The sequence below is a fragment of the Maniola hyperantus genome, chromosome 9 (assembly GCF_902806685.2).
Source record: "Maniola hyperantus chromosome 9, iAphHyp1.2, whole genome shotgun sequence".
Taxonomy (NCBI): Eukaryota; Metazoa; Arthropoda; class Insecta; order Lepidoptera; family Nymphalidae; genus Maniola; species Maniola hyperantus.
The window spans coordinates 4,038,721-4,052,344 of NC_048544.1; the positions used below are offsets into that span (position 1 = coordinate 4,038,721).

A 13,624-nucleotide genomic window follows, 5' to 3' on the forward strand; every position below is an offset into this window, starting at 1 on the left:
GCAAAACAAACTTTGAGAATTCGTGGCGTAATTGTATTTGTAAAACGTTTAATACAAATATTGTTGATCGGTTAATACAAATATTGACTACTAAACAATAGTAATAATTGTCGTGTTATTCATCGTTACGTCGTGCTATCGCTATCTCATAAGCGGTTACACAATACTTTCATTTACCTATTATTCTATCTACGGTTCGTCCGTACCACAGTACTTTACAGCTGGCCTGTAATGTCAAAAAGCTGTCAATGTAAAAATTTGGAGCATTTGTTGATTTGTCTCACCGCTTGTTAGGTGTTAGATTCTAAATAAACAAAAATGTTATTTTATTCGTTCTTCAAATCGCTTGTTGGTAAAGACGTAGTGGTGGAGCTCAAAAATGACCTTAGTATTTGCGGTACCCTTCATTCTGTGGACCAATATCTTAATATAAAGTTGTCGGACATAAGCGTCATAGATCCAGACAAATATCCTCACATGTTATCGGTAAAAAACTGCTTTATAAGAGGTTCCGTGGTGCGCTACGTACAGTTACCAGCTGATGAAGTGGACACGCAGCTACTCCAAGACGCGGCGAGGAAGGAAGCGACGGTTTCAACAAGATAATATTATAACCTAAAACTTTAGTGTAAACTGTAAACCCTCAAATTTCTTCTAGTTCGTGTGGTTGAACTGCTTGTAAATATTATGTAAGAGTAATTAAAACGATGTGATGTGGACTAATATTGTGTTTCTGTTACTAACTTTTATTACTTAGTACCTACATATCTTGAGCATTCATTGAATTCAAATTATGATACTGAATTGTAGGATTTACTTGATTTGAAAGCCTTGTGATGTTTATTCAAATAAAAGAGCTATTTATATTCCTTCTATGTTTGAATCATTCCACTACTCCCTAGCCACTAACCACATCGTGGGATGTGGTTAGTGGCTAAGTAGTAAGGTGATGAAGGTAATGAAATTAAAATCAACCAGAGAGGTTTTAAAATATGTTTTATTATGTGTCATTTTCATGTGTGATTTCAGGTAAATCTCTGTCAGTCTCTTGGTCAAAATAACTCTCTGGTATCACATAGTCTGCCGGAGGTCTCATTGGACCATACATTTTCTTTTGTTTTGATTCATCATTTTTGTCTGAGCTTTTCTTCTGTCTTGAAGGTCTTTTTTCTTCATTACAAATATCCATGCTACTAGAAGGCCCGATTTCATTAGATATTTCTGAAGAACTCTTTGTGTCTCCACTAACTTCTATATTATTAGAAAGTCTTGCTCCTGAAGTAGACTTTTCTATACTACTAGAAGGTTCTATTTCTTCATCAGAGTCTACTTCTTCCACAAATTCTTGAGTTTCTTGGTTTGCTACTTTTTTAATGGGAAGTTTTTTCATTAAATCACCTTTTAACCGTATCCTGAAATTAAAATATATTTATTATTCTTCTTCAAGTCTTACAATAATTAATTATCAACTAAGAAGGTGGCCAGGCCAGGTGGAAGGAAGGAGGGCCATTTACACTTACCTTTTCCCATAGATAACAGAGTTTGTTTTTTTCACAGGAATGGTAGGTGCTGTATTTTTAATAAGTTCTGGTAATTGAGTAGGTTTTGCAACTTCTGCAAGCCTCCGCATTTCTACTAACTCTGCTTGCATTTCTTTTATTTTTAACTGAAATGAAAATATTATTAAAAATGCATTACAAATCCATATTAATATTATAACGAATAGAGGGGGTTTAACGGACAGACACTTTAATTTTATGTCGAAAATCAAATATACCACAGGATTTAAAAAAAACTAAATCCAAATGAACCTAAAAATTCATATCTTAGGGTGAGTTCGAACTATACAACATTAACATGTCACTAAACATCTTTGCATAATAAGTTATATAACATTGTTAATTATTGTTGTCTGTTATAATTGTTGAACAGTACTAAAAAATGGTAGTTGTACTCTTATGTTTTATTTTGTTTATTTGAAAGTAATCAACAGCGTAAATACATAATTATTATTTAAATTTAAATCTAGGTATAACAGAAGGGCAAAAGAGATTACTTAAAATTATAATTAAACTATTTTAACAGAATAGAGTTAGAATAAATGTAGGTATATACAATAATAAAATAAAATTACAACAGTGTGTGTATGATTGTGTGTGTGTGTATGCGTGTGTGAGTGTGTGCTTATATGTGTGTGAGCGTGTGTGTATGTGTGTGTGTGTGTGTAACTGGGAGTGTATGATTGCATGCATATTTAGATGTTAGCTACTTTTTTTTTGTTTTACGATGATAGTTTCTTAATTCCTTTTTAAATTTATTGTTTGATAGGTAAAATAAGTCAAACTCAGCGAACTGATTGTTATAAGTACGTACTTATAACAATCAGTTCGCTGAGCGAAGCGTGGAATTATAGAATTTCGCGCATAATTTGAGTTAGATTTGGGAACATTTAGAAGGCGCGTGTGACGCGTTCTTAAAGGTTGAGCATTAAATGAAAAGGCTGAGAGTAAGCTAGGATTGTAATAGGATAGATAATGTTGTGTAACATTTTCTAAGTGTTATGCAAAAAAAGTTTTTAACATGCTAGTAAATCTGGACTCCAACTCAAAAACTGGTAAAAAATATATATTATACCTTAGACTTTGAAATCATCTCCTTGTGTTCAGTAGTTTGATAGTAATTAGGAATTGCATCAGTTGTTTTGTAATCATCTAAATGTTCCTTATATTGTTGATTCTGTTTCATTTCCTCGCGCATACTCTCCATTGACGCTTCTTCTTTTGATATATTTGACTCTAGTTCTTCTATTTTTTTGACCTGAAAATATTATAAGGTAATTGAAGCCACGATTTCAAATGTAATCTTAGAGCATTTTAGGTATATCAAGTAAAAATGACTATGACAATATTATAAAATTGGAATATAGTTGGTCTGGTTTAGAAAAGTTGACTGACAGACCAATACCGCGGTAATTTAAAGAAAGGAATCGCACACATTAAACCTGTCGTTTAGTTAAGTTTAGAAATTATGTACAACAGAATCAGCCACATTAAAAAAAAACAAATACCTACAATACTATTAGGTTAGGTCTCACCAGTTCATAGTAATCAAGTGGTTTGTTTGACTGTGTTGTCACACCCAGCTTGACCATGCGCGTTTTCCTCTTCTTCTCCACGACGCCCGTGCGATCAAAAAAAGTATCTTCATCAGAATCGTAGTAGTCATCCGCGCTCCAGTCGCGCTCTTTGCGACGGCGTGATTCTGAAAATATCGATTATTCTTGAAATTATTCTAATTTTTTTTTAAAAGAATATTAGCCATATTAAATGACTAATATTCCCCTTTCCACTCCAATTAAGCGTCAGGCCTGTGCTAGTAGTAGGTACGACAATAGTGCAACGGGCGGGATTTGAACCGTCGACCTTTCGGTTTTCAGTCCACTCCTATACCGGTTGAGCTATTGAGGCTAATATGAATTATCTTTGCTTAAACACCTTTCCTTTCCAGGACACCTTAAATTTCAATTCATCTAGGATTTAGGGAATAGTTATGAAAATTGTTAAGAAAGAACTTAACAATTAGAAACTGATACAGATAAAATTACTGCCGTAAAATATCTGATAAATTGTGATAATTTTACAAATATTTCAGTAAGAGCATATCAAATTAATGTTACATTACTCACCATGTTTAGCCTGTCTCAAAAGGCCAACTCTGTCCAGTATGCGGCAAGCTTCTAAAGCACAGGCCACGACTGCGTCTTTCTTTTTCCCGCGATGTATCACTTCTGCGATTACTGGACGACCTTGAGCGTCGTCTATTGGTAGCTCCACACTAAAATGAAAGTGAAAATTAAATTTTTGATTAAGCATCAACTTTCACATTGAGTACAATATTACTACACCACTAAAAATATATACCTAACTGATGTTATATTATTGTCTGGACGCACCATAAAGATAACTGGATACTGTAATCGGATACTGAGTTTGATAGTAAAATGATATACTATTTATGTTACAGTTCATTTTATTTAAAAAAAAGCGAAGGTTTGTTATTAGATCTAACATGCTGTTTGGCACAAAACTTTCACACTAATTAACATTGTTATATAATATGTATAGTTTATTAAAATGTTATATAACTGTTGCTGAAACTGAAAATAAGCACTATCATGATATACTGACCTACAGGCAAACTGTCCTACTCCTTTTTCCACACAATCATACTCAAGTTCAATACCCTCCCTTGAAAAGAATCCTCGTAGTGTTTTCTTAGGATCCTGCAGATACAACTCTTCATTAGCAGTTGACGCATATGGATTGTCAGCCAGATCTGGTTCTTCTTCTGGTTCATCTTCACCTGATAGAAAGAAACAGCACAAATATATTCAATAACTCAATAAACATACTGTATCCTCAATCAAACAGTCTATACTTACCCATTCCCCAATCAATCCCTTCATTTTCTTTCATTTTCTCTTTTTCTTTTCGTAAAGCTTCCTCCTTTAACCTGGCCTTCTCTCTTTCTCTTATATCTTGTAAACGTAGTTGCTTCTCTCTCTCTCTTCTTGATTCTGCATCTAATTTGTCATCTCCCTCTCCTGACTCCGTTATCATCTTTTGTCTTTCTAACATAATTTCTGCTGCTCGCTTCTTTATTTCAGTGACGGTTAGACTTGATTCACCTTCAGCGTCGAAGTCTGGACCCTGTAAGTAAATAATATAATCCTTATCCATACTAGTATTGTAAATGCTCACCCTAAAAACCATTTTGACGAAATTTTGTACAGAGATAGCTCGCATCCCGGAAATGGACAATTATGTTACTTTTATCCCAGGACATTCTCCCAGAATTTTTAAAAAACCTAAATCCATGCAAACATAGTTGTGGCCATCACCTAATATAATAATATTATACTAAGTAAATTGATTAGGTTTTTTTTTTGTACAATAACAGCTATTCAGGATAAAAAGTATTTATTCAAACAAACTTTTAGTGCTTTCGAATCCTCAAATAAATCTGCTTTCCTTGGGTTTGCAAATGTTTTAAATATTTCAGTCTGAAGTGTACATAGTTCCAACTAAAAGATCAAATCTGTAACAAGCTCGATATTATAAAACTAGAGTTTGAATTAGATTAGAGGAATCACACTCACCAACATGATATAAATCCTTGAACTAAGCCCAAATTTGATTTGGTGCCCGACTCTGACCCTTACGTAATGTCTCTCTTTAATTCTTTGCCTGTTTAGGAATGTGCCATGCGTGCTGCCAAGGTCATATAAATACCAGCCGGATGGTTGCTCTTCATTTTCAGAAGACTTGTATTGAAGAACTGCATGATACCTGTGCAATACCAGGAAATAAAATGACTGTTAAAAAAAGCTATTTCTTGTAGTACCCAAAGGGCAAAACGGGACCCTATTACTAAGACTCTGCTGTCTGTCCGTCTGTCACCAGGCTGTATCTCACGAACCGTGATAGTTAGACAGTTGAAATTTTCACAGGTGATGTATTTCTGTTGCCGCTATAACAACAAATACTAAAATCCATACTAATATTATAAATGCGAAAGTGTGTCTGTCTGTCTGTCTGCTAGCTTTTCACGGCCCAACAGTTTAACCGATTTTGATGAAATTTGGTACAGAGTTAGCTTACATCCCAGGAAGGACATAGGCTACTTTTTATCCCGAAAAACCAAAGAGTTCCCACGGGATTTTTAGAAACCTAAATCCATGCGGACGAAGTCGCGGACATCATCTAGTACAGAATAAATATTTAAGGGGGCTCCCATACAACAGACATGATTTTTGCCGTTTTTATAGATAATGGTACGTAACCCTTCATGCTTGAGTCCAACTTGCACTTGGCCGGTTTTTTTATTCAGGTGTAAGTTAGCTCTTCATCTAAATCTCAACCTGTGGTAAGGGTGCTCATACGACTTGGTATTTTCCATAGATAATATTATAAAACTCCAGATAGGCAAAGCTCATACAAGTATATTTTAAATTGTGAAGAAAAATTAAGGTTATGTGTCTATGTCACACATATGCATAGAGAGTAATGGATGGACATAGATATTGGTGCGGGGCTTGATATTGGTGTGGCCGGTTGCTTGGGTCTGTGGTTTCATTAAAAAAAATGTATTTATTTTCATACAAAAGATGTGAATCTAAATATATAAAACGAAACGAACAGTTTACTTAATAGTTAGGTACTCCTAATAATATTAAGTATAGATCTAAAAGTTTGAATGTTTGTTATTTACTCCTTCATGCCACAATGGCTGAACTGTGACTAAAATTTGGAATGAAGAGCGCTTATACACAAAAGTCTATATAGGTATATAAAACGAAAAGGTGACTGACTGACTGACCGATCTATCAATGCACAGCTCAAACTACTGGACGGATCGGAAATTTGGCATGCAGATAGCTATTATGACGTAGACATCCATTAAGAAAGGATTTTTGATTTTGACAATTCAACCCCTAAGGGGTAAAACAGGCGTTCGAAATTTGCGTAGTCCACGCGGATGAAGTCGTGGGCACAAGCTAGAATAGAATAGAATATGTTTTTATTCAAGTAGACTTTTTACAAGCGCTTTCGAATCGTCGGGTAGTTTTAATTTACCACTGGTTCAGAATGCCGTTCCTCGTTCGCACTAGTTCTTAATAATAGCTTGGTATATGTAGTGGTACATGTAGTGCAAAGTTAACCAATTTAATACTTAATAACTTCCATAAAATTACCTAGATATTGTAGGATGTGCCATCATGACTTCACAGTTAGTTAATCTCCCAAACATGTAATAGGGTTTACTGGTTAACTCTATTTTCTCTAAAATCATACCAGATTTGAGCACCTCCAGAGCATAATCTGTACCTGAAAACATACAAGAAGTTTCAATGAATTAGAATCAGTTCTAAATAATTATTAACCTATCTACTAAAACTAGCCTTGCTCAAATAATCTAGTAAAGAGCTTTGTAAATAGGTTGGGAGCTTTCTATATGGACTTAATTTCAACATATTTTTAAAATCATTTTTTTTAATTTATCAACTAACATTTAGCTGCAATCAGGTCTGCTGGCAAGTGATGGATGATACAGAGCGCACTTGCCTAGTATGCCTATTCACTTGTGACCAAAAAGGTATCTTGTTTTAAATTAAAGTGGACGGAAGAACTGATGCCAGAATGGCTTTCCATACCCTAGCAATTAGAATTAGAAACAAAATTATTAATGTTAGTTTACCTTCGGGGCATATGCCTGACCATGTTGGAACCTTATAGGGTATCTCAGGGGATAGTGGAACATCTTCCTGGCTCTCACTCCGGTCTTTCTCTTCACTGCTTCCAGACTTCTCAATACCCACTGTAACCTTTTTCGAGGGCTTTTTAAATATCATAGGCCTCTTGAACTCGGCCCCAACATCTGTGGTGTCACCCATATTATCAGTTTCTGACATTTTGGAATATACACAAATATTTTTTTCTCCACAATAAAACTAAAATAAGATTGGTAACTTATTATTTATTCAATGTAGGTACTCTGTGTATTTTATTCACCGACAAATTTGACATATTATTTATAGCATAGATATTTATAGGAACCTACCATAGAGATAAGAGTTATATAATATGTATTATATGTATTACAATAATATATGTGTAAGTGAAATTAAAACCTGGCAACACAGAACTATAGCTAATAGCGTAGACGGAGTAAAAAGCTAGACAAAAGAACGTTTGCTTTCTCATTCACACTAAAAAGAGAGCACAGATAAACAGAGATGTAGCTAACCTATTTTTTGTCCCTTACCGTGTAACCGATTTTTTTCAAGGAAAACAACTTTAGTTGCAAAACAAACTTTAAGAATTCGTGGCATCATTGTATTTCTCATTATTTAGTTCTTATTTAGTACTTGTTTTCACATAAAAAACGTTTAATACAAATATTGTTGAGCGGTTTATACAAATATTGACTACTAAACAATGGTAATTGTCGTGTTATTCATCATTACGTCGTGCTATCACTATCTCACACGCGGTTACACAGTACTTTAGTCTAGCTTTTTAATCAGTCTACGGCTAATAGTAATAAATTATCAATAAAATCAAAATCATATTATGTTATTGGTCTGTGATCAAAATTGGTGTAAAGCATGGTATGCTATCTTAGAACTCTGCTGCTAAACTAGATTAATAGCGCCATCTAGGAGCTGGATTTAGAAATAATGTTCCAGTGTTAACATGTGAGTCATTTTTAATGACAGTGTTAACATAATAAAAAATACTCAAGTTCCAATATTGTGAAAAATTAAATTAAAAACATACTTTCTTTTTATTTGGAAAAAAGAAATATTCAATTATTATAAATTTTGCTAAAATTAAGCTTTATTTTTAAAATAATAGTTAAATGTTCTTCAAATTCTAGATTTTCATATCTGTGGTCAAGAAAACTGGTGACAAGTGTCAGAAAAGTTTGAAATTTGAATTCATTTCATAACGAAATTCACACGAAATTCTACGGTGGTTCTACAGTTTTGGGAGTAATTTTATTTGATATTAAAGATTTCACGACTTTTGCTTTGCTTTCGGACTCCGACGATCCCTACGTTTATTATTTTGGCTTGTTTTTTGGACTACTGTTTCTTGTGTAAACGATAACTTGGCTTTCCCCCTGAACTCTGTTGCAATCTGATTTTGTTTAGTGGTTTAGAAGTTTAGATTTGTAAAATGTCTCAAAAAGTATGTTGTGTGCCTGGCTGTTCAACTGTTGCAGGCGATGGTAAGTAAATTCGTTCTGTTTTATATCAGAAAGTATTGCTTGCTGCCTCATATACTCAATTGATTCAATCGGAAGATTGCCCTTGAAAGTTATCATTTCAAGGATGCAGTGATGCAAGGATGCCTTTTTGACAAGATGCGTTAGCTCTAGCACCACAGTTTTGTTTAATTGCAAACGTGAGATGTAGGTACTAAACCCTAAAATGTTGATGTTTGAACAGTGACTTAATGTTTTTAGCACTTTTCTCAATAGAAATAAGCTATTAGTCGGATCACTATAATTAGATAAGCTTGATGTTTAATATCTTTACTTCATTATGTATTTCCAGGTATCTCACTGCACCGTTTCCCCAACCCAAATCAGCACATTGATTTGTTTCAAGTGTGGCTGAAGAAGATTGGGGGTCATGTAGCAGAATTAGATAAAGATTACATTTACAGCAACAGAAGGGTCTGTCGTAGACATTTTGAGGACATTTATTTGTACCCAACAAAGTTGTGTTCCCTAGCCATCCCATCACTCTGTTTAGCAGGTTGGTTAGAGATTTTTAAAGTACCTTTGTAACTAGCAAATATTGTCACTTGCTAATTGGTATATTTTAGATTTTTTATTTTATTTTATTTTATTTAATAGGAAGCCAACGGTATACAAAGAAAACTAATTATGACGACTTATATAAACTTAGGACTATCAATGTATACTCACTTACAGGCTAACTCAACATGCTTAACTAGAACTTCTAAATAGTAAAACTTAAACTAAGACATTCTTTACGTACCTAAAATCTATAACAATTAAATTAATTACTAAATAAGTTAAAACTACGATGATTCTTACAACTAACAATAAAAACTACAATTAAGACTAACAATAGTACCTACCCTACAATTTCAAAATGAATCTTTAAATATTCTATAGCAGACTTACTATAGAATATTTAAAGATATTATGTAACTTGTCACAGAATATCAGACAGCTATGGTTTCAAGTTAATTATTTAAAAGAACTTTTTTATGTAGAAACATGGACAAGTCTTACTCTCTAATGTGAATAATTCATATCTCAATGTATTTACTTTATTATGGTTTTGATATTGATATTTTTATTTTAGAGAATATGGCTGCTGCTGAAGCAATAATTGTTTCTGAACCGCATACTAGCTCCAGTTTCATATCAAATTCTAATGAAATGGAAATGGCACCAGGTAATTATAAATCTTAAATATAAATATATAAGGAAAAGGTGACTGACTGACTGACTGACTGATCTATCAACGCACAGCTCCAACTACTGGACGGATCAGGCTGAAATTTGGCATGCAGATAGCTATTATGATGTAGGCATCCGCTAAGAAAGGATTTTTGAAAATTTAACCCCTAAGAGGGTGAAATAGGGGTTTGAAATTTGTGTAGTCCATGCGGACGAAGTCGAAAGCATAAGCTAGTACCCTATAATTTTAAATCGCCTTTAAGTTTATTTTTTAACATGGCAGATATGTATATGCCATACAATAGGAAATGCAAAAAAATAGTGTTTTTGATTTACATGATCATATCATTTCAATTTAATTAGATACTAATAGAATAGTGTAGTATAACTTAAATGAACTACTGATGTGAAAGTTTGATACCTTGAAATCAAACATCATTTTTTCATTTCCATTGTTGGTAGCTTTAGTATTAACTAGTGACCTTACCTTCGTATGGGTAGCTTATTACAGTTTTCATGTGGATCTCTAATTTTTTGAAAATAAAATATAGCTTATGTTACTCAGGAATAATGTAGATTTCTACTTGTAAAAGATTTTTTTTAAATTGGTTGGTATAGATTATCGTATTATTATCTCATGTGTTATTTTTGGTATTTTGCAGGACTTGTTGCAACATCAAGTAAAGCAGTACCTGCAGTTGCTATTAAGTTAAACTCAAAGGACAATTTAAAAGGTATATCAGAATCCTTAGTTTTAAACTAAAAAGTTTTTATAACTTACTTGGCTTAGTTAAATATTATAACTTACTGTGGTGATCATGCCATGCTTCATACTCTGTCTGTAGCAGACACTTTTTAAAACAAATTCATGTGGACAAAGTCTCAGGCATATTAAGTTGGGATCAATATTTTTTCTGCCCCAAAAATGCCAGGTTGTCTAAATAACTCTGTATAATATGACTTCAAGACAACAATATTATACACGGTCAGAAAGACTAGCAGCAGAATAACAGTAAAAAAAAGATTCCGACGAATTGAGAACCTCCTCCTTTTTTTGAAGTCGGTTAAAAAGGCTCTATTTTGATAACCCTAAGAATTTATTGCTCACTAGCTGACCCTGCGAACTTCGTTCCGCCTAACAGTCGATTCAAATTTTTTAATTTTTTTTTAAATCCCCACGATTTAGGACTTCAGTACTTTGCAGCATCAGGATTGAGGAGTTAGGATCCGAAGTTCAATGATGTAGCCAATGCTTGGTACCTAAAATAATTTTGCATCATCCGCAGTTCCTGAAACATTATAGTTTAGGAGTGCTGTACCCTACATCATCAGGTTTGAGGAGTTGAGACTTGAAGTCTGAGAATAAAGTCGTTGCTTGGTACCTACAATATGAATTCACTATGAACACTTCCTGAATCTTGATAACTCAGGCGGGCAGTAACCCTGCAGCATCAGGATTAAGGAGTTGAATCCAGAATTTTTTATGTGACCACCACGAAAACATTTTTTGTTGATTTAAAAAAAAAATTGCAAATCGGTCCAGAAATCTCGAAAAAATCGATGTAGAAAAAAGAACCACCTCCTTTTTGACAGACGGTTAAAAGCCTTGAAATATTTACGGAACAATTTTTAAAATATCCCCTTTCTAACAAAAAAAGAATGAATGAAATCGGACTACGCGTTAATGAATTACAACTCAGTATACATTTAACTTTCATCCCCTCTCCTACGGGAACCATGCTGAATTTCGGGATAAAAAGTATCCTATATTCTTCCTCATAGTATGACCTCAAATCGTACCAAGTTTCATTGGAATCCATTCAGTAGTTTCAGCGTGATGCGCGGCCGTGATACAGACAGACAGACAGACAAAAATGAAAAAAATTACAGTTTTGGGTTCAGTATCGATTATAGAGTGCCCTCGAAAAAAAATTTTCAAAATATCTTCAATGTACAGAATTTGACCTGTTACAGTTTTATTATAAGTATTGATGATTGATTGATTGATAATATCTTTAGTCATGATCAACTCATTGCCAGCTTATTACTGAGCATAGGTCTCCTCTAAGAGTGAGATGAGTTTAGGCCATCGTCTGCCATGCAGGTTTCCTTAAGATATTTTTTCGTTCACCATTAAAGCAAGTGATATTTAATTTCTTAAAATGCACATAACGCTGCAAAGTTAGAATTGATTGCACCCCCAACCTGTCGAAAAGTCATAGCTACTAGGCTGTCACTGCTTTTTAACATAATGGTTATACGATTGCACTTAATGACGAACCATGATTAATCATGATGGTACTTAATGAACAGCAATTTTTAATATTTGATGTCATTTTACTTTCAGCTAAGAAGTGGGTTCACACCAAACAAGAGAAGGAACTCTGCAAAGAAATTTCAAATATGAGATATCAATTAAAAAAATGTCGAATACAGAAAGACTACTTTAAGAAGAAGGCTGCTATTAAACTTAAAAAGACCGAAGCATTTGAGCTTTTGATGAAAAATATGAGTGAAGAGACAAAAACTTTTTTTGCTATGCAAGTCACTCAATTTGGAAAGAAAGCAAAAGGAAGACGCTTTTGAATTAAATAAAAAAAAGATTTTTCCTTTATTTGATGCACCCCATCTGATGAAGGGTATAAGAAATAATTTGTTGAACAAAAATTTAATGTTTACCCAAGATGGGAAGCAAAAAGTTGCAAAATGGCAGCATTTAGAAGAAATGTACCACAGGCAGCCAGGCTATAAAGGTGTCCGCTTGGTGCCTAAATTAACGGCGCAACATGTTGTGCCCAAACTAATACCTAAAATGAAAGTGAAACACTGCACTCAGGTATTCAGTCGGACAGTCGGCGTTGCTCTTGGATATATGGCAGGTACCTACTTGATTTGTATACTGATGTACATTGCTCTCTTTACCATTGTCAAAGTTGGTGGATTTTACTCTTTATGCAAGGTTTTCTACTTCATCATGATCATCATGATCACTCCACCGCCGGGTCACTACAGAGTACGGGTCTCCTCTTAGAGTGGGAAGGGTTTTGGGCAGTCTATCACGCTGGATCCCTGAAGCCCTGGATCGAACCCGTGACCGCCGAGTAGGAGACGACGTCATAACTACTAGGCTATCCAGCTTATTTGTGTATTGTGTTCCATTCTTATTAATTAGTAGAATAGAATATTTTAATTTTTACTTATTATAATTTATTTTATGAGTATTTAACATGTCCTTTTATTCTTTTTAGATTGTGGGCAACTTCCAGCTGAAAATAAAGACACGGCCGATTTGTTAATATTGATGGACGAATTATTTGATTCTGTAAATGGGAGTTACAGCAAAATAAGAAACGGTAAAATTTATAGAACTGCTGTAACTCCCAAATCTCCTCATCACCAGTTATGGAGAAAAAGTTTGCCAGTATTGAAGTCCATGGTCTTTGTTACAAAGGATGGGAGAAAAGCCTCTGTTCCATCAATTTCGAGCTGGATAAAAACAATTGAAGGGTTCCAGTTATTAATCAATCATTTAAAGTCCCTCAATGTAACTTCACTTTTGTTACGACATTTCAATCAGGACCCCTTGGAAAACTTTTTTGGTGCAATAAGAGCACAGGGCCAT

General features: G+C 34.0%; 2 protein-coding genes across 2 annotated transcripts; one reads left to right on the forward strand and one right to left on the reverse strand.

The window, feature by feature from the left end:
- The first annotated feature begins 246 nt into the window (after positions 1-246).
- On the forward strand, positions 247-723 carry LOC117985015 (U6 snRNA-associated Sm-like protein LSm2). Its single transcript, XM_034971691.2, has one exon. The coding sequence runs from the start codon at positions 319-321 to the stop codon at positions 604-606; it is 288 nt and encodes a 95-aa protein (XP_034827582.1). The 5' UTR covers positions 247-318; the 3' UTR covers positions 607-723.
- A 259-nt stretch (positions 724-982) lies between these two features.
- Positions 983-7,579, reverse strand: LOC117985349 (kanadaptin). The gene is made up of 10 exons (XM_034972042.2): positions 7,258-7,579; positions 6,755-6,887; positions 5,159-5,348; positions 4,442-4,709; positions 4,188-4,362; positions 3,686-3,834; positions 3,095-3,261; positions 2,635-2,817; positions 1,521-1,666; positions 983-1,412 (listed from the first exon to the last, which is right to left on the reverse strand). Exons 1-10 carry the CDS (start codon positions 7,469-7,471, stop codon positions 1,001-1,003), a joined length of 2,037 nt encoding a protein of 678 aa, XP_034827933.1. The 5' UTR covers positions 7,472-7,579; the 3' UTR covers positions 983-1,000.
- Between the last annotated feature and the right edge of the window lie 6,045 nt (positions 7,580-13,624).

Bases quoted from the DNA above. Each gene is read 5' to 3' on its own strand.
- LOC117985349 (XM_034972042.2), bottom strand. From the start codon at position 7,471: ATGTCAGAAACTGATAATATGGGTGACACCACAGATGTTGGGGCCGAG. The intron at 1,667-2,634 runs GTATAATATATA...TTTTCATTTCAG, and splicing joins AGATGATTTCAAAGTCTAAG to TTAAAAATAAAAGAAATGCA. The intron at 1,413-1,520 runs GTAAGTGTAAAT...TTTTAATTTCAG, and splicing joins TCTGTTATCTATGGGAAAAG to GATACGGTTAAAAGGTGATT.
- LOC117985015 (XM_034971691.2), top strand. From the start codon at position 319: ATGTTATTTTATTCGTTCTTCAAATCGCTTGTTGGTAAAGACGTAGTG.